A 21,568-nucleotide genomic window follows, 5' to 3' on the forward strand; every position below is an offset into this window, starting at 1 on the left:
CTCCTTCTAGCTTCAGGCTTTGTAAATCTACCTAATCAATGACCTCACCCAATCAATGACTTATTTACTTTGTTTTCACCTTGCTGTTTTCAGTTTTGGTAGTGTCCTGCTTTATGGGCTTTGGCCCTTCAACTTGATTTCTCAGTTACAAAACTGTGCGTTGCACATGCTTGCATCGAAAAACATTTGATTCCAGGAATTGTTGAGGAAAAGATGTAAGTGGCTTCATAGTATGTGATTTATTTTAGCAGTAACATCACTTCTGCATTTGAAAGTATTTCAGGTACCAACGATATAGGTAAAAACTGGGATGAGGTCCTAAAAGCTGAATATAGGGAGTTAGGTAAATTAAAAAATAGGACCTCAAAGGTAGTAATCTCAGGATTGCTACCAGTGCCACGTGCTAGTCAGAGTAGAAATAGAAAGATATTTCAGATGAATACGTGGCTAGAGGAATGGTGCGAGGGGGAGGGATTCAAATTCCTGGGACATTGGAACCGGTTCTGGGGGAGGTGGGACCAGTTCAAATTGGACGGTTTGCACCTGGGCAGGGCCAGGACCGATGTCCTAGGGAGAGTGTTTGCTAGTGCTCTGGGGGAGGGTTTAAACTAAAATGGCAGGGGGTTGGGAACCTGAGCAGGGAGACAGAGGAAAGGGAAACAAGGATAAAAGCAAAAGATAGGAAGGAGAAAAACAAAAGTGGCAGTCAGAGAAATCAATGGTTTAAATCAAACATGGCCACAGTAAATAATAGTTCTAATAGGTCTAAGAGCATTAAAAAAACAAGCCTGAAGGCTTTGTGTCTTAATGCGAGGAGCATTCGTAATAAGGTGGATGAATTAGCTGCGCAAATAGAGGTAAACGAATATGATTTGGTTGGGATTACGGAAACGTGGCCAAGGCTGGGAACTCGACATCCAGGGGTATTCAATATTCAGGAAAGATAGGCAAAAAGGAAAGGGAGGTGGGGTAGCATTGCTGGTTAAAGCAGGGATTAACACAATTGTAAGGAAGGATATTAGCTCTGATGATGTGGAATCTGTATGGGTAGAACTGAGAAATACCAAGGGGCAGAAAACGTTAGTGGGAGTGGTATATAGGCCTCCAAACAGTAATGCGAAGGTTGGGGATGGCATTAAAAGGGGAATTAGAGAAGCGTGCAATAAGGGCACAGCAGTCATCATGGGTGACTTTAATCTACATATAGATTGGGCTAACCAAATTAGTAACAATACTGGGGAGGAGGAATTCCTGGAGTGTATATGGGATGGTTTCCTGGACCAATATGTCGAGGAATCAACCAGAGATCAGGCCATCTTAGATTGGGTATTATGTAACGAGAAAGGGTTAATTAGCAATCTTGTTGTACGAGGCCCCTTGGGTCAGAGCGATCATAATATGATCGAATTCTTCATTAAGATGGAGAATGAAGTAGTTGACTCAGAGACTAGGGTCCTGAATTTAAATAAAGGAAACTACGATGGTCTGAGGCGTGAGTTGGGTAGGATTGATTGGGGAATGTCACTCAAAGGGTTGACGGTGGATAGGCAATGGCAAACATTCAAAGACTGCATGGATGAACTGCAGAATTTGTTCATCCCAGTTTGGCATAAAAATAAAACAAAAAAGGTGACTCAACCGTGGCTAACAAGGGAAATTAGGGATAGCATAAGATCCAAGGAGAGGACATATAAATTGGCCAGAAAAAGCAGTAAACCTGAGGATTGGGAGCAGTTTAGGATTCAACAAAGGAGGACAAAGGGATTAATTAAGAAGGGGAAAATAGAATATGAGAGTAAGCTTGCAGGGAACATAAAAACTGACTGTAAAAGCTTTTATAGCTATGTGAAGAGAAAAAGATTGGTGAAGTCAAGCGTAGGTCCCTTGCAGTCAGAATCAGGGGAATTTATAATGGGGAACAAAGAAATGGCAGACCAATTTTAAAGACATATTTTGGTTCTGTCTTCACAAAGGAGGACACAAATAACCTCCCAGAGATGTCGGGGAACATAGGGTCTAATGAAAGGGAGGAACTGAAAGAAATCAGTATTTGTAGGGAAATGGTGTTCGGGAAATTGATGGGATTGAAGGCCGATAAATCCGCAGGGCCTGATAATCTACATCCTAGGGTACTTAAGAAAGTGGCCCTAGAAATAGTAGATGCATTGCTGATCATCTTCTAACATTCGATGGAATCTGGAACAGTACCCATGGATTGGAGGGTAGCTAATGTTACCCCACTATTCAAAAGAGGTGGTAGAGAGAAAACGGGGAATTACAGACCGGTAAGCCTGACATCGGTAGTGGGGAAAATGCTAGAGTCTATTATTATAAAAGATGTAATAGCAGAGCACTTGGAAAACAGTGACAGGATCGGACAAAGCCAACATGGATTTACAAAAGGTAAATCGTGCTTGACTAATCTACTGGAATTTTTTGAGGATGTAACTGGTAAAATAGATAAGGGAGAACCAGTGGATGTGGTGTATTTGGACTTCCAGAAGGCTTTCGATAAGGTCCCGCATAAGAGATTAGCGTGTAAAGTTAAGGCACATGGGATTGGTGGCAAGGTATTGACTTGGATAGAGAACTGGTTGGCAGCCAGAAAGCAAAGAGTTGGAATAAACAGGTCTTTTTCCGAGTGGCAGGCAGTGACTAGTGGGGTACCGCAGGGATCGGTCCTTGGACCCCAGCTATTCATCACAATATATATTAATGATCTGGGACGAGGGGACTAGATGTAATATCTCCAAGTTTGCAGATGACACAAACCTGGGTGGTCATGTGTGCTGTGAGGAGGATGCCGAGAAACTCCAGGATGATTTGGACAGGTTGGGTGATTGGGCAGATGCATGGCAGAGGCAATATAACGTGGATAAATGTGAGGTTATCCACTTATGTGGCAAAAACAGGAAGGTAGATTATTATCTGAATGGCAATAGATTGGGAGAAGGGGAAGTGCAACGAGACCTGGGTGACCTTGTGCACCAGTTGCTGAAGGTAAGCATGCAGGTGCAGCAGGCGCTTAAGAAGGCAAATGGTATGTTGGCCTTCGTAGCGAGAGAGTTTGAGTACAGGAACAAGGATGTCTTGCTGCAGTTGTACAGGGCCTTGGTGAGACCACATCTTGATTATTGTGTGCAGTTTTGGTCGCCTTATCTGAGGAAGGATGTTCTTGCCATGGAAGGAGTTCAGCGAAGATTCACCAGGCCGAGGCCTGGGATGGCAGGAATGACGTATGAGGAGAGATTGGGTCATTTGGGCTTGTACTCGCTGGAGTTTAGAAGAATGAGAGGGGATCTTATTGAAACTTATAAAATTCTGACAGGGCTGGACAGACTAGATGCAGGAAGGATGTTCCCGATGGTCGGGGAGTCCAGAACCAGGGGTCACAGTCTAAGGATAAGGGGTAGGCCATTTAGGACAGGGATGAGGAGGAATTTCTTCACCCAGAGAGTGGTGAACCTGTGGAATTCTCTACCACAGAAGGCAGTAGAGGCCAATTCATTAAATATATTCAAGAAGGAGTTGGATATATTTCTTAAGGCTAAAGGGATCAAGGGGTATGGGGAGAAAGCGGGGCCGTGTACTGAATTTGGATGATCAGCCATGATCTCATTGAATGGCGGAGCAGGCTCGAGGAGCCGAATGGCCTACTCTTGCTCCTATCTTCTATGTTTCTGTGAAAAATCTGAGTTGAAACTAATTTCCATGGTTTGTAGAGTAAGCATACAAGTAAATCTCCCAAATGAACATATTTCATTTATATTCAAAAGTTGGCAGCTGTACAAATGCTTGAGAATCTATTTTGAAGACACTTAAAATATTAGGGAATTATTCTTTCCAGTGAAAATATCTCTGGAGACATGGAGCTCATAACTGAAAGGCTTTTGAGACTCTTGAGAGAACACTGATAGCATTTTCATCGCTAATGTCAAGCAGTCTAGCTCAGGTACAGTGCGAACTGGTGCAAAGTAATCTCCAATGGCATGGCTTAAACCTATCTTCGAACCAGACCCCCTTCTCTGCCAGCAGGCATTTTTCACTTTCCACACCAACGATCTTTGAAATTGTGCCAATTTAGTGCTGAATTAAGGGCAGTTTTGCGCTGCAGATCTTTGCCCATTGGAAATTTTGCATAACAGTGAATAACTTAATTTCCAACAGTTTGCATTGGATTTGAATAAAAGCTCTGGAGGTGTAAGAATAATTCACAAACCCACAACTTAATTTACTTGGATGTAACACTGCAGGGGAAAAAAATAATGATTTGCTTTTGAGCCTTTTCTAGGCATCACAAAACAACTCTAAATGCAGAGTACAGGAAACTTTGTTATATCCGGCACCGACGGGACCGAGCTGCTGCCGATCTATCAAAACTGCCGGACATACCAGCGTTAATGTTGAAGCATACGGAGGTTTTCATCTCTGTACCTGACAACAAACACTGTTGTTTAGCAACAGCTTCAAACAGTCGGCCCGTACCTTGGAAGCGTCTCTGTAGCTTAGCAACAGCTTCAGAGAGACTTTCCAAAGCCTGACTGTTGGGGGAAAAAAAAGCCACGAGAAGAAAAACAACCTAACGGAACGGCTCCTGATTTCTGCCGGTAGATCGAGGTTTCTGGACATACAACCTCCAGATAAACCAAAGTCTCCTGTAAATCCCATTGCAGCACAATATAAGCATGGTGTATGTACACAAATGATATCAAAGTTTGATTCAGGCTAAGCCTTGAACCTCCCAACTCCTTGGCAATATGCAAATTTTACACATATTATAAAAACTTTTAAAAGGAGAAGAAACTTAGTGCCCAGACATTTGGAGGACAGCGGCTGTACTTGGATCTCTTGATTTAATGAGAAAAAGGGGAAACTTGTAAATTGAAATTGCTATCCGTGCACTCCTCGAGATCAATGTTAAATGTAATGAACAATAAAGGACCCAGCAGAGTTGTGGGAAATTCTGCTCATCATTGGGCCTCGGTTTGAATGCTTCCTGTTGATAACCACCCTCTGTTTATGAAATTTTAACAAACTCCCAGACCATTGCCCTATTTTCCAGTTGTACTATGACACTATTTTTCTGAAACAATAATGTGGCTACTGAACTTTATCAAAAGGTTTCTGAAAATTCAATTTCTTCTTCCTCTCTTTCCCCGCATTCCTCCCCAAATACAGCAAGAAACTGTTCTTTTAAATCTTTGAAATTTGCCGCATCTACATAAGTAATCTTGTTTCATTTCAGGGCCATGTGGAGCTTGGCTGTGATAATACTTGTTTGATAGAATATCATACTACATGCTGGAAAAAGTTAAAGGACTCTCGATATCATGGGCAAACTAATCAGGTAAGAAATATTCAAGTTAATAATTTGACTCTACACCTTTTAAGTTTCCTTATCTGCTGTTAAAAGGATGTGGGCAGGAAACTCCCTCCCTAACAGCACTGTGGGAGTACCTTCACCACACGGACTGCAGCAGTTCAAGAAGACGGCTCACCACCACCTTCTCAACGGCAATTAGGGATGGGCAATAAATGCTGGCCTTGCCAGCGATGCCCACATCCCTTGAATAAATTAAAAAAAAAAAAAAAATCTCATACTCCCCACCATTGGAGCAAACTCGGCTCCTGTAGTCCAGATACAGTTGCTGGTGGCAAGGCCGATCAAATTTTATTTTACATTTGCTTTGATATTCTTTATATGCAAATAACTTAAATTCATTTTTATATATTTCAGAATTTCTGTTCAATGAAATGTATAAACGGTGATTGTCAAGGCCTTATCATAAAATTTGTGATTCACAATGCTTCAGGAAGCACACAGACAGAGGTAAGAACCTGCAAAACTGTTCTATATGTTAGATTGTAAAAGGGCAGTGTAGCATCAGTGAGCTTAGAACATTGCCCTTTCTGCTCGGATGCCTAACTTTACGTTTTGTGTCTGTACACAAGGGATGTGGGTTCCTCTTCCTCTTCCACAGTCAGGTGAATTTTGCTGCAAGTTCAGATTCAAACTAAAGCCAATGTTATAGCTGGAATTCAGTCCACTTCTGGTTCCTGCCAGGTTTTGTGTTTGATCTCCTGGCATCGACTGTGGTTCAAGTCTGAGTTCAATCTTTGGCATCTATTTTGAGCCTTTGTGATCTGCATTATTTAGGCAGTCTGTATTGCCCAGTGCTAGGGAGATTTCCTAGGGTTGTGTGCTTTTTAAGGGTTACTCTATTAAACATCACTTGATATGAAATGTTGAAGGAACTGACACACACTCCCTACCTACTCAGGCAGCAAGGACAGGACCATGGCTCGCTTGGCTTTCCCATCATTCTTGACCTCTCTGCTGCCTTCAACACCTCCTTTTCTTTGATCCACCTTCTTGACACTCTCCTCTAGTTTCATTCCTGTGTGTCATTACATTTTCTCTAATGGTTTCTTCCCCTGTATCTGCATGGTCGCATCCAGCATGTTCCAGGACTCTTTCTGTGGCCTCCTCCTAGTCATAATTTACGTACTATCCCTTGGTGATCTCATCCACAAGCACAGGGGAGCTTACACATGCATGCCAAGAACACCAACTTTACCTTTCTGCCACCACTGATTCCAAGGCTGTTGTTATGCATAATGACACTTTGTCCAACATGAAATCCTGGATGAGTTGAAATTTCCTTTAGTTCAAAAGTAGCAAAACTGAAGCCAGAAGCTACGTGACTCTCGCTATGACTGTCGCCAACCTCCCTGGCTGCATGCTCAGGCTGAATCCAGTGGTACACAATGTTGGAGCTCTGTTCAACCCTGAACTGAGTTTTTTTTAAATCCCACATCTGGTCTGTTACCAAAACCACACTATTCCACCTCTGACACACTGCCTGCTTATGCCCCTACCTCTCCCCACCAATGTCGTATCTTAATTCTCGCTTTTATCTCCTCGCGATTTGATTTCTCACATGCCCTCCTCCCTGTCTTAATCCTTCAAAAACTCCTGCTGAAGCAGAGCTCTTGGATCCGAATCCTCTCCCGCAGAGTCCCACACACCTATCACTACTTGTCCTTGCAAAGCTCTGTGACCTGGTGAATCAATTTCATGATCCTCATTTTTCTCTTCAAATCCCTTCATAATCTTCCTCCACCCATTCTTAGCGTTGTTCTCTAGCGAACATTCCGTTTCTCTGACTAGATTAAAATTAATTTCTCTGCTTCCTTTGACCTTCTATTGATCTTTCAGTTACTATGAATCTTGCTCTCTGGAAATCTCTCCCAAACTGCAAGGCAGTTGTCACTACAAACCTATTTGATATTCCCACTCCCACTCATTCCCTTTCTTTCTGTGAGCTTGTCTTTCCCTTGTAAAGTGTTTTTTGAGGCATTTCCTTTAAGTGAAATGCTATATAATGCTAAGTGGTTGTGGTAATGGTTGCAGTTAGTGTTTTGTCTCCTATCTGTTTTTCACTTGCTAAACATTTTTCTTACAGTTTGAAGTGAAGGTTCCTGGTCTGCCACGTCAACTTACAGCTGTGTAAGTGTTTTAAAAGAATAAACTGCATTTGTATCATGCTTAGTATCATAAACGTCCCAAGGTGCTTCACATACAAGAAAACGGCTCGAACATTAGGAAAATTAGGATTAAAAACAGAAACGGTTGGAAATACTCAGCAGGTCAGGCAGTATCTGTGAAGAGAGAAACCGAGTTAACATTTCATGTCGATGACCTTTCGTCAGAATGAAAAACATGGTACCTCAAAGCCGTTTGATTGGGAAAAAAAATGATAATTTTGGTTGGTTGGTTGCTTTTGTGGTGGTTGCCAGCTCATTTATTGCATTTTGGTAAATGAAAACAGTTAATACAAAAATGCAGTGATTTCTCTGTAGATGGGTTTTTGTTCAGTTTTTTTGTTGTCCTTGGGGCATTTGAATCACTTCGCCGCGTACTTTGCCTACCAGATAGCAGTTTTTCAAAAGCTTACCTTGATCTCAAGCCTAGGATAGACACTTTTCAAGATCTGGGGAGTTGGGATTTGCCCATGAGTATGATCTAAGATGGGAGAGCCAAAATAATCTAGAGTGAGAAGGGTAGAAAAGACTCAAAAATGAAACAAACATTTGAACTACCTGCATGCTTCATGCCCTACAGATTTTCCAATGCCCTTGTCGATGTTTTACCTCCCCGCACCCCCCCCCCGTGCACACTTTTGCCCTACTGATTTACAGCAGATATAGAACTTTATATGGTATAACATGGTCATAAAGGATTTGCAACTCATGTGACAGTGGAAGGTTCAGAAGTGCATAATCTTCAAAACAGTATCTCATTTCGATTACAAGCTTAGAACTGAATTTTAGAAACCTGTTCAACTCATTTTACAAAAGAAAAATCGGGTCTCATTTTGAGCTTATATTTTCTTATCCTTTTACAGAAAAAATGAACCAAAGACAGCAGGTGCCCTGGAGGAATCCAATAAATGTAATGAACAGAAGGATACTGAGATGGGAAAGGAAGAGAATGGAACACATCCATCTTGGCCAACAGGTTTGGCTGCTTTTGAGATTAATCATTTTAGTCATGGCTGGTGTTTCTTTCCAATTCTTAGCCTTGTTTTTAAATCCCTTCACGGCCCCACCCCTCCTTATCTCTAAAACCTTCTCCAACCTTAGAACCCTCCGAGAATTCTGTGTTCCTCCATCTCTGGCCTTGTTCATCCCTCAGTCTCTTAGCCCCGTGATTGATGGCTGTACCTTCAGCCGTCTAAGCCCTAAGCTCTGGAATTCTCTCCCTAAACCTAGCTCTCCCCCATTTAAGATCCTTCTTAAAACCTACCTCTTTGATCACCCTTTTAGTCACCCCTCCTAATATCTCTTTTGGCTCTGTTTTAATTTTTGTCTGATTATGCTCCTGTGAAGTGCCGTGAGACGTTTTCCTATGTTAAAGGAGCTATATAAACGGAAGTTGTTGTTGAGATGGTGGAATGGGTTAGGAGAGGGGTTGTTGGGGAGAAAAAAGGAGCCTACAGTTGTTTTGTCCTCCTGGAACATATGAAAACAATGGGCAGGAAAAGACCAGCTGGTCAAGCAAGTCTGGCCCCACATCCATGATTCCAGGAGCATAATGACTAGACATTTCTTATCCCCCACAGCAACCATGTAATCTTCTGGGAGAGGCAAAAAAAAACCCAGGGCCAATGAGGGAAAAGAATCAGAAAATTCCTCTCCAACCCCCTGAGGTGATCGAAACCAGATCAGGAGATCACATTGGCCACGTGGAATAATACTAGTTTTATTTTAATGAATTAGCAGTTTGCGGAAAGTACTGTAATTTGTTTTTCTTCACTGAACTTTGGAAACTTCCCCCACCCACCCACCACATGATATTAGTAATGCTGTTAGAACAGTTTGCGTAAACTAAAATTCCTCCCATGTGAAGCCTCGTGTGTGCATGTAAATGATAGAAAGCCCATATGTATCTAGTGTAGATACCTGGTCACAGAGCAGTCCTTGTCCTTGCTAATTTAAATTGCAAATGTTGCTACCAATTCCATAACTGATTACACAAGGACATTGAAATTATGATAATTGCAATACAATGATGGCCGTTTTGATTCAAGCAAGTATCAACTTTTGTACAAAATTAAATGAATGTATTGAACTGACTATTAAAAAACATTCAAATGTTGTAACCTGAATGAGCTGCTGTTCTTGTGAGTTATGTATGCCTAAACCCTGATAACCCTCAACATGCAAGTCCCATGTTAGGTCGGCTGTTGCAGTCTCTCTCTTTCATATCAGTAAAAGTGACCTTTTTTAATGACACCCCTGATGCACTTTGGGATATTTTTCAACGTTAAAGGAGCAGTATAAATGCAAGCTGTTATTCAACATTTAATTTTAGATTTTGTAGCTAGAGTTAATAATTTCTGTTGCTTGTACAAGTTACCAAATTTTGCTGCGTGTTTTGCTTCACAAGTATGACAAGTTTTTTTTCTGATTATGTTGACTGGATTATAATAGTATCACTGATTATAATACGCAGGCTAAATATTAAGCAAGATTGAAACACAAGTTCTAAATATATTGGGGAATATTTTGAAGGGTATAATCTTTATTTCAGATGGCAGTTATAAAGTGCTTGTGATATTTATCAACTAAAATAATTAGCTATTTTGTTCAGTGCGCTAGAAATGTAGCATGGATCTCAGTTGTTTGGACACCTTGGGACTGTGTATAACTCTGAACTGTCAATGTATGGACACAGAAATGGCTAACAATTTTAAAAATGTTAGTTTTGTAAAACATTATGAGCTGGATTTTCTGACCCCCACGAGTGCATACAAGGTGTGTACGCGCCCGTAGGGGCCTCGCAAGTTCCAGGTTTAGGCATGCAAAGCGCATGCGCTGAAAACCTGCACTTCTGATCTGTCAAGAATCATCTTGACCGCTACTGAAAACCTTTAAAAATCTTACGCCTGGTAAAAGCATGCGTAAGGCCTGCTTTTACCAGCATAAGAGTTTAAAAAAGTAAAAAAATATTTTTTTTCACTCATTTATAATTTAAAAAATACTTTTAAAAAAGGTAAGTTTATTTTTAGCCCTGCTAAAAAACATTAATTATTTTTTTCAAAAGTTACATTTTTGTTTAAAATATTTAATTTAATGTAATTTTAACTAATTTTAAATAGGTGATTTGAAAAAAAACTTTATTTAATGTTTAACTGTTTTTAAATGTGATCCCCATTCATACTTTTGACAGATCTGTGTGTGGAGACCTGTCAAAAGTGTGATTGGGGGATTCCCTTCTTTGATTGGTTCCCCATGGCCCACGTGATCCCAGGGACGCTTGCGAACCGCCTGCACCCCTGGGAGACCTGGGCCTCTGCGTGCGCGCGCACCAGGAGAGGCCCAGGATCGCAAGCCTCGGGACCTACGGAGCCAGATTTTTCCAATTGGAGGCATCCGCACGCAGGAAGCGCAAGGGCGGGCTTAACAAGGCTAATCAAGGGAAAATCCCGTTTACAGAGCGTCTGCAGCCAGGTGCGTGACTGGAACCCGGAAAGCAGCTCTCCCGCCTCCGATGGGAAATTTGCGGTTCTGTGAATAGAAATGAGCCCCTAATGTGTGGCGAAAGGGGAGATTTGATCTTTATATTTTGAATAGTATAAAGCCATAATGGAATCTTTTTTGCATAAAGAGTTTCATTTCATACTTTCCGTGGACCAGTCATTGCAGCTGAGGAGGCAGGTGACCACCAATGCTGTTTGCATCAGGCTTAAAGGGGTGCATGTGAGACTCTCCAGTCTTTATTTGTCCGCCACAGGATATATTTCCCTTTTGATTACCAAAGTAGTTTGGTTTCAGAGATCAGCAATGCAGATCAAGCGTGTATACTCGTGCTGCATGCTTCATCTCTAAGCTGCCCTTCCTGGCTAGCAGCTCTTAATTCACAGCATAATTAAAGGATAATTTTGTCATAATTTTATTTTGATGCAGAAATCCTGCGATGGCCCAGAGTGGGTTCATCACATTTTTTGTCTTGTGCTTTAGAAAATTTATTTGATACCAGGGGCACGATTTTCCCAATGGAGGCGGGTTTCGGTTTGGGTGGATTCCAAACCCGCCTCCACTGAGAGGTGGGAAAAATTTGCGAATTTTTTCCCCCCCCCCCCCCCCCCCTAATTGGCCAGTTGATTTCAGAAGTGTGGGTTCCCCTGGGCCAATTAGTGTTTTGGGACTGAAACTCGCCTTTGCTGACGTCACTTATCCAGCTTCATTTAAGGGCTGCTTGCTGCCTTGGCTCATTCCACTGGTTTTTGGTCGATGCTGCACCACCTCCAATCTGTTATCTCCTTGAAGAATGGCCAGCTACAAGGCAAGGGCCTCCCCGAGGTTCTCGAATGAGGCGCTAGGTATGCTGGTTGAGGGGGGCGAGAGCTAGCAGGGAGGCTCTTCCCCTCATCTGGGAGGAAGAGGCCTCCCAAAGAAACCAAGACTGTGTGGATCCAGCTGGCAAGGGATATAACCTCCAGATCTGTGTGCAGATCGGGTGATTGTTTCTGTTTATTGATGAAATCCCATCCCTGTGGAAATGTATTAAAATTAGGTGATGGCAAACTGTTGGCATGATGGCATCTGTTATTTCAGCTTAGGCAGCTCCACGACACTTAGCATGGTCAGGTTGGTGGTCAGATTGAAAGGAGGCCAGAGAGTCATGTCCATTGTCTTCCATGTGTTAAGGAGCCAAGCACATGTGCCACAATGGGCAACCTATGCAAATCTGGCCAGGATGAATGCATTCCTTGCACGACATGCTTCCATGCGCTGGCGCCTTCTGCCCTGTGCAGCATCAGGTGGGTGAGCAGGAGCTTGGCGCTGTTGCTGCTGAGCTGCCTGGTTCTGCTGCTGCCGTGGCTGCTCCTCATCCGAAACTGAGGTCCATGGTGAAAGGAAATAAATGGTTCCCATGCTGCTGGCAGATACCTCCGTTGGGGAAGCGCTCAGTCTAAGTGGGGAGAGGGTCTTCCAAGGAGGTCCCACAGTTGACAGATAGAAGCTGCAGCACCTCCGACTTCGGTAGGCCTGCTAAAAGTGCTGAAAGACCTGTGGAACAAAAGTTCTACCACCTGCACCTGCTCCCTGATGAAAGCTCCATTTTAATGGTGGAGCTGCAGCTGTGAGGAGGCCACCCACTTGTCAACACGCCAGGATTAGCTGGCGTGGTTTAGGAGGGTCGTGCAACACGCTGAAAATGTGGTAAAATAATGAAGGCCTGTCAAAATAGGATTATAGAGGCCCTTAACTACTATTTAAGGGTCTTAACTACCGCTCCCGACTGATGGAGGTGGAACCGAATTGCACCCATCAAACCCACCTCCGGCAAAATTGCGCAGAGGCGGGTTCCGAACCCGCCCTCAGTTTTTGCCATTTTGCCAACTGTCCCGCCTCCTTGGGACTGGGAAAATCGCCCCCAATGAATCAGTGTACAAAGGTTAGTTCTTTAGCTTGTCTAATATCGAGAGATTCAAACATTACATATGCTCCAAGTCACTAAGTTTATTGGGGATTTCCCTTTTTACTTCACGTACTCTCATAACCACCAAAACAATAGGCTATTAACCACCTGCATTCTATAAGAATAAATATAAATCCTGTATGCCACCCTATATACCACATAATAACTAGGGAGTAATTTAAACATGACCCTTGTAACCTGCAGTAACATTGCTTTTAAGGTCTCGGCCTCAATTTTCATTGTTCCCTTGTCATTGCTTCCAGGCATCTATTATATAATCTAGATTTTTAAAAAAATCTTTGTTTTATAAATGGGTATAGTTTCAATTTTCCTTGGTTTGCGGAGGGGGGTAGTTTGTCTATTTAGTTGTTTTTGTATCAGCAGTTATTGTCCCCATGACCTTAGTGCTGATGTCATTATAAGAAAATGTTTTTTAGGAATTACCAGGGAAATCTTTGTTCAGTACGTAATATACGCAATGTTACTGAATTAAAGTAAAGTTGAGTAGGACTTGCTAATTTCCATCTACTGATTTACATCATGTAGATGTGCATCTGTGCATGCAAAGTGGGATTGTGACTTTTCAAAGAGCGTTGCCACCCTTTGAGATGTGCTACTTCAATAATAACAGAAAATCACAGGGTATTAAAGTTGTTTATCATTATCTAAAAAGACCATAAAGATGTGCTGTGTGGTAATCTCCAAATCAACCTATATGCTGCTGCAGTATGATGCATCAGTTTGGAACACCAATATAGTACACGTAGTGGGCATAATATACTTATTACACATAGGCTCCAATGAAATTCTGTTGTTTCTAACAGATAAGTGTCGCCTGTTCCGCGAGATCACTCTGAACAGAAAGCTGATCGAAAATGCAATCACTGAAATTGGAAAAATGACTGAACTGATGATCAGTTGTGACTTGAAAGAAGCATTTGTGAAGGAGAGCAGTGAAATTACTGCAGAACTGTTTCTAGACCATGTTTTGGAGTGGAACTGCAATTTTAAGATGCGCCAATTCTTAATTCTACTTAAAAATGAGGATCTTTCTAATCACCCAGAACTAACGGAATGGATGACATTCATCTTGGAACTGGGTAAGATTTGAGTTTTAATTTTCCCCGTGCTGAGCTGACCATACTGCAAAGACCTTCATAGATGTAAATGGAAATCATCATTTTAATTTGAATGACAAGTTTGATGTAAATGAATCCTTTTTAGGACTAGGCTTCAAACTGGGTGAAGTGTTCAAGACTTTTTGCCTCCCACTGCTTGGCTTCTGCAAACTCGTGATTCCTCATCCATCTTGTGCATCTGTACATCTCTTTCATCTGTCACAAAGTCATGTTTATTTAAAATCTGGTTTCAGAGCAGTCTTTAACTCTACAACACCATCACCACTAAGCACAGTATTGTTACTAACTGTAGAATTTTATTTTCCCAGCTTTTGTTCCCCTGCAATCAGTGATAATCTTAATATAACCTATTCTGAGATTGTTGTTTTTCTGCTGTAAGAGTTAAGTATATTTAAGAATTTTTTTCAGCTTCACTCCTTAATTTTTCCCGATATGCATGTTCCCATCACCACTGGTTAAGTCCTGTCTGCGTCTGTACTTGTATTTTGATAATAGTGGTGCTACCTATACTGGCCCATTTAGTTTTCTAAGACACTGGCACGTTATTCAAATTTTAAAAAGATCATAACATTGCTGAATAGTTTTATAATGGAACCACCAGAGTCTAAGGCCAGAATTTTCTGGGGTCTGTACGGATGTGATTGGAGGTAGGTCAGGTGGGAAATTTGAAACATCTTGCAGCGGATCAGGAACCTGCCGTCATCCCGCGCCCACGCGCCTTTCCCTCGGGCACGTTTGCCAGCGCGGCAGCGACCCGAACGGCAGAGGCGGGCGAGCTCATTTAAATCATTATCAGGTAGTTGTCAGACCTTCAAGCGTCTTTTTAACCCTACCTTTCAAATTTCCCTGGATGACCACGGGAATCACGCAGCTCGGGAACCACGTCTGTGAACCTGAGGCAGAAGTTGAGTGGCCATTGATCCAGCCGATTAGTGCACAGCATGGAAAGTACAATAAAAACTCCCACCTCACAGCTGATCACCTTCCTCAGGCAGAAGCTGTTGTTGACTGCATTGCCAGCACAGATTTAGATTTCTAGAGACTGCAAGTGTTTCCAGCAAAGTTGCCATCCAGCGTCACCTCATTGTTAGAACCTATCACCTCATCCAGCAAAGTCACCAGCACCCTCCACTTCTTCACCTCAGGCTCCTTCCAGGGATCTGCACCAGACATTTGCGGCATCTCGCAGTCAGCCGCCCACAGATGCATCACACAGGTCGGGAACGGTAGCATAGTGGTAATGTTACTGGTCCAGTAATCCAGAGGCCTGGACTAATGATCCAGAGACAAGAGTTCAAATTCCACCACAGCAGCTGGGGAATTTAAATTCAGTTAATTAAATAAATCTGGAATAAAAAGCTAGTATCAGCTGACCATGAAACTATCAGATTATCGTAAAAATCCATCTGGCTCACTAATGTCCTTTAGGGAAGGAAATCTGTCATCCTTACCTGGTCTGGCCTATATGTGACTCCAGACCCACAGCAATGTGGTTGACTCTTAACTGCCCTGTGAAATGGCCTAGCAAGCCACCTCAGTTGTAAACATAGAGACAAGGAGCAGGAGTAGGCCATTCGGCCCTTCGAGCCTGCTCCGCCATTCAACGAGATCATGGCTGATCATCCAAACCCTAGCACCCGGTCCCTACACCGACAGCCATCCCACCCAAGCCCTATCCCTGTAACCCCACATATTTAATCCCCCCTAACACTAAGGGCCAATTTTTATCATGGCCAATCAACCTAACCCGCACATCTTTGGACTGTGGGAGGAAACCGGAGCACCCGGAGGAAACCCACGCAAACACTGGGAGAATGTACAAACTCCATACAGACAGTCACCCGAGGCCGGATTTGAACCCGGGTCCCTGGCGCTGTGAGGCAACAGTGCTAACCACTATGCCACCGCTACGAAACACAATAATAAGATTAAAAACGGACGGACCACTCGACATCGGTTACGGACACTGCAACGGCACACCCAGCCCAGTCGATCCTGCAAAGTCCTCCTCACCAACATCTGGGGACTTGTGCCAAAATTGGGAGAGCTGTCCCACAGACTAGTCAAGCAACAGCCTGACATAATCATACTCACAGAATCATACCTTTCAGCCAATGTCCCAAACTCCTCAATCACCATCCCTGGGTATGTCCTGCAGGATAGACCCACCAGGGGTGGCAGTACAGTGGTATACAGTCAGGAAGGAGTAGCCCTGGGAGCCCTGAAGTCTCATGGCTTCAAGTCAAGCATGGGCAAGGAAACCTCCTGCTGATTACCACCTATTTACCTCCCTCAGCTGATGAATCAGTACTCCTCCATGTTGAACACCACTTGGAAGAAGCACTGAGAGTAGCAAGGGCACAGAATGTACTCTGGGTGGGAGACTTCAGTGTCCATCACCAAGAATGGCTTGGTAGCACCACCACTGACCGAGCTGGCCAAGTCCTGAAGGACATAGCTGCCAGTCTGGGCCTTTGACAGGTGGTGAGAAAACCAACATGAGGGAAGAACCTACTTGACCTCGTCCTCACCAGTTTACCTGTCGCAGATGCATCTGTCCATGACAGCATTTGTAGAAGTGACCACCACACAGTCCTTGTGGAGACAAAGTCCTGTCTTTGCACTGAGGACATCCTCCATCGTGTTGTGTGGCACTACCACCGTGCTAAATGGAATAGATTCAGAACAGATCTAGCAGCTCAAAACTGGGCATACATGAGGCACTGTGGGTCAGCAGCAGCAGCAGAATTGTATTCCACCACAATCTGTAACCTCATGGCCTGGCATATACTATTACCACTCTACTATTACCATCAAGCCAGGGGACCAACCCTGGTTCAATAAGGCGTGTAGAAGAGCATGCCAGGAGCAGCACCAGGTGTACCTAAATATGGGGAAGCTGCAACACAGGACTATATGCATGCTAAAATGCGGAAGCAGCATGCAATAGACAGGGCTAAGCGATCCCACAATCAACGGATTAGATCAAAACTCTGCAGTCCTGTCACATCCAGTCATGAATGGTAGTGGACCATTAAACAACTAACGGGAGGAGGAGACTCCATGAATATCCCCATCCTCAATGATGGTGGCGCCCAGCATGTGAGTGCAAAAGACAAGGCTGAAATGTTTGCAACCATCTTCAGCAAGAAGTGCCGAGTGGATGATCCATATCGGCCTCCTCCTGAGGTCCCCACCATCACAGAAGCCAGTCTTCAGCCAATTCGATTCACTCCACGTGATATCAAGAAACGGCTGAGTGCACTGGATACAGCAAAGGCTGTGGGCCCCAATAACATCCCGGCTGTCATGCTGAAGACTTGTGCTCCAGAACTAGCCGGGCCTCTAGCCAAGCTGTTCCAGTACAGCTACAACACTGGCATCTATCCGACAATGTGGAAAACTGCCAGGTTTGTCCTGTCCACAAAAGCAGGACAAATCCAATCCGGCCAATTACCACCCCATCTGTCTACTCTCAATCATCAGCAAAGTGATGGAAGGTGTTGTCGACAGTGCTATCAACTGGCAATTACTCATTAATAACTTGCTCACTGATGCCCAGTTTGGGTTCTGCCAGGACCACTCGGCTCCAGACCTCATTACAGCCTTGGTCCAAACATGGACAAAGGAGCTGAATTCCAGAGGTGAGGTGAGAGTGACTGCCCTTGACATCAAAGCAGCATTTGACTGAGTGTGGCAGCAAGGAGCCCTAGTAAAACTGAAGTCAATGGGAATCGGGGGGCGGGGGGGGGAAAACTCTCCACTGGCTGGAGTCATACCTAGCACAAAGGAAGATGGTTGTGGTGGTTGGTGGTCTATCATCATAGCCCCAGGACATCGCTGCAGGAGTTCCTCAGGGCAGTGTCCTAGGCCCAACCATCTACCGCTGCTTCATCAATGACCTTCCCTCCATCATAAGGTGAAAAATGGGGATGTTCGCTGATAACTGCACAGTGTTCAGTGCCATTCGCAACTCCTCAGATAATGAAGCAGTCCATGCCCGCATGCAGCAAGATCTGGACGACATTCAGGCTTGGACTGACAAGTGGCGGTTAACATTCATGCCACACAAGAGCCAGGCAATAACTATCTCCAACAAGCGAGAGTCTAACCATCGCCCCATGACATTCAACGGCATTAACATTGCTGAATCCCCCACCATCAACACCCTGGGGGGTCACCATTGACCAGAAACTTAACTGGACCAGCCACATAAATACTGTGGCAACAAAAGCAGGTCAGAGACTAGGTATTCTGCGGCGAGTGCCTCACCTCACTCCCCAAAGCCTTTCCACCATCTACAAGGCACAAGTAAGGAGTGTGATGGAATACTCTCCACTTTCCTGGATGAGTGCAGCTCCAACAACACTCAAGAAGCTCGATACCTTCCAGGACAAAGCAGCCCTTGCTGCACAGCAGTGGGGCCATAAGGATCCAAGTCTACATAGACATCCGTCCTAGAGAGCAGGTCTATGAGCGTCTACCATCTGTTCTCTGTAGATAGCCATCTGTTCTCCACAGATAGCCATCTGTTCTCCATGGAGACCATGTGCTCCTGTGAGTGGCGCATTAGCTGCTCCATGCAGGTGACCATCCTATCCATGGAAGAGCCTACGGTCACCATCGCCTGCGACACGGTGGTGCTCATGTTGGAGATGGACTCCTCCATTCTCTGCTCATTTGCGGACATTGCGCTCGCAAAACCTGTCAAAGCCTCCTGCACTTCTTGCCCCACCTCCAGGAATGCCCTCTTTTTGAATGGCCCTGCATGCAGCTGAGTGGAGCTGGGAGCATCCTGTGCCCTCCAGCGAGGAGTCTCCACTGCTGTCCCTGTCTCCATCATCTGCTGTTGCTCACTTGTGAGTTGTGATACACCAGATGACAACACTACTCTATCTCGTGGCACCCACCGAGGTGTGCGTATCTGCGCTGGTGCTGGGTGCGCTTATGTCTGGTGACGGTGCACCCTCGGGCTGGAGGCTCCTCTGAGTAGTCGTCTTCCTCCTGGATGGTGGTGGGGACTCTTGATGGACCTATGCAAGAGTAAAGAGATGAGTTAGATATGTCATATGAAGAATGGGTACAGATACCATTACGATGAACATTCAGTGGCTGCTGACATCAATCCCCAAATGAGTGACTGCTATATGCCATGTATGAGATGTAATTCTGTCACCAGGTTGCTGAGATGTCCCTATCTCTCTGTCTCCCACCTCCAGCTGCCCGGTGACGCCAGAGACTTCCAAGGCAGCCTCCTCTGCTGATGTTAGGGTTGCCAATGATGGCGTTCACTCCCTCTCCCTCTTATTGTGGGGTCTCTTTTCCTGAAAGGAGGGAAAGAGGAGAAGGTTGAGTGAGAGTGATGGAATGAGTGTACGGAATGGATGGGTTACATCTTTAGAGGGAGACTATGATGGAGTGGGGCGCCAAAACCAAGTGGCCTCCTTGTGTGTTGTTAGTTGGTATGATTGCGTTAGGATGAGGGTGAGTGTGAGGGAAGGTTAGTCAGATGGGGATGTGATAATGTAGAGAGAGAGGGATGGGTGGACATGCAAGGTATGTTGGTGTGAGTAATGATGTGCAGGGGCAGGGTTGGGAAGGCAGAACGATGGGGATGGGTGGAGCAGGATGAAGTTGAGTGTGGCTTTGCACTCACCTTTCCTGATCTAATGAGATCATTGAAATGTTTCCGGCACTGCACCCATCCTGATAACATCCCTGCTGTTGACCTCCTCGGCTATTTGGAGCCAGGCTCTTTTGGTCTCCTGGGGTGGTCTCTTTCGCCCATTAGAAGGGAAAAGGACCTCCCTGCGTGCTCTGACTCCACAAGCATGTGGAGGGAGTCATCGGAGAGCCTGGGTGCAGCCCTCTGTCTCAGTGCAGTTATATTTGGCACTCTTTCCAGCAGTCCAATTGTGCTGTGTGCTGCCTGCACACTCCTAGATGAACCTTCAAATGCAATGTGGTCATGGTTCCATTAAACTGACGTCATCAGACCCGCACCATTTAATAGGGCTGGGTAACGCGCAGGGCGGCCTTAATAGGCCCCATGAACGCAAAGTCGCCCTGAGGAGCGGCATGGAATCGGGAACAGGGTCGCGACCCGCCACGCCGACCTGTCGCAAGTGTAGAAAATTCCGGCCTAAAACTCTACTCTGACTTTTTATGTCTGAATGAGGTTTCCTTAGGCTCCTTATTTGTGTACAAACATTGTTTTTTTTCATGTTTTTTTTTAGGTGACCAGTGTAGCTTGTGCTTCCTATATAGCTATAAGAAAGCTATCATTCAAATTCTTTATGAAATGGAACATCTCAATGTCATCGCTAAAAAGCTGCTGTCAAGGAAAGCTATAAGTAAAGAGGAATTAAAGATGCTAACTGCAACCCCGTCCGACCAAAGGCCAGATGCTCTGATGGAACAAATGACCACCCATAAAGAGCTTTGGCAGATGGGAGAGCTAGTGTTTGTCCTGGCTGAAGAACAAGACCAGATTCCCAAACTGAAGCCTTTATTTGAAGAGTTTGACCGAGAGTTTGTGAAATTCAGTAAGTCGGGGACATGATCACAGTTTCAACAAGTTTATTCAGATCGATGCAATTAATCTTCAGTTTTCAAAATGTCTAACAGGATGGCCTAGACTTTCTGCCATTCCCCACCCCTTTGATTGGAGAGCACCTCCAGTGGGGCAGGAATTCCATCAGCTCCCGAGATGCCCCCTGACCCTAGCCATATTTCTGGCCCAGCATCATTTACATATGTGAGGCAGGCTGCCTGATCTCCACCGGGGAGCAGCGACAGTTTGGGGCAAAGAATTCTTTTGGCAAGCCTCGGGGATTTTCCGCAGCAGAAGAAAGAGATGACACGCAAGCAGCCTATGGGCAAATTTCCCTTCTCTGGTTGATGGGACACATACCAGCTACACTCTGACAGCATTTGAGCAAGCCCCTTTTCTATATTTGCTCAGAAGCCCCCTCTGTGAGTCTTGCAATTCTGGATGGCAGGGCCTAACAGGAGGCCTCTGAGTCCAGCACCTGAAGTGTACAAATGGCGTGAAACACAGCAGAGGCCATGTTTCTCTCATTTGCATTAACTTTACATACGCCTGTCCAAAAATTTGGAATGGCCCCCCAGATTCTCACCAACTTCTACCGGTGCACCATCGAGAGTATCCTGTCTGGCTGCATCACTACCTGGTATGGCAACTGCACCGCCACAGACCGCAAGGCTCTACAGATGGTAGTGAAAGCTGCACAACACACTATAGGAATTAAACTACCTGCTGTGCAGGATATCTACCCCGAGAGGTGCCGGGGGAAGGCCCTGAGAATCATTAAAGACGCGAGTCACCCCAGCCACAACCTCTTCGCCCTGCTCCCGTCCGGTAAGAGATACCGAAGCATACGGTCTCGTACCAACAGGTTTCGAAACAGCTTCAACC

At 44.6% G+C, this 21,568-nt stretch overlaps 1 protein-coding gene across 1 annotated transcript; it reads left to right on the plus strand.

The window, feature by feature from the left end:
• Window positions 1-5,226: 5,226 nt before the first annotated feature.
• LOC147080294 (uncharacterized) lies at window positions 5,227-21,536 on the plus strand. The gene is made up of 6 exons (XM_085981218.1): window positions 5,227-5,347; window positions 5,738-5,830; window positions 7,467-7,510; window positions 8,409-8,521; window positions 13,816-14,091; window positions 20,367-21,536. The coding sequence occupies exons 2-6, from the start codon at window positions 5,750-5,752 to the stop codon at window positions 20,690-20,692; spliced, it is 840 nt and encodes a 279-aa protein (XP_085837344.1). The 5' UTR covers window positions 5,227-5,347; window positions 5,738-5,749; the 3' UTR covers window positions 20,693-21,536.
• The last annotated feature ends 32 nt before the right edge of the window (window positions 21,537-21,568 follow it).

Source organism: Somniosus microcephalus, unplaced genomic scaffold (assembly GCF_052327205.1).
Source record: "Somniosus microcephalus isolate GS21.2 unplaced genomic scaffold, FLI_Smic_1.0 scaffold1766, whole genome shotgun sequence".
Taxonomy (NCBI): domain Eukaryota; kingdom Metazoa; phylum Chordata; class Chondrichthyes; order Squaliformes; family Somniosidae; genus Somniosus; species Somniosus microcephalus.

Excerpts from the sequence above, each read along its gene's own strand:
- LOC147080294 (XM_085981218.1), top strand. The coding sequence starts at position 5,750 with ATGAAATGTATAAACGGTGATTGTCAAGGCCTTATCATAAAATTTGTG. Across the intron at positions 5,831-7,466 it reads CAGGAAGCACACAGACAGAG|TTTGAAGTGAAGGTTCCTGG; the intron begins GTAAGAACCTGC and ends TTTTTCTTACAG. Across the intron at positions 14,092-20,366 it reads GACATTCATCTTGGAACTGG|GTGACCAGTGTAGCTTGTGC; the intron begins GTAAGATTTGAG and ends GTTTTTTTTTAG.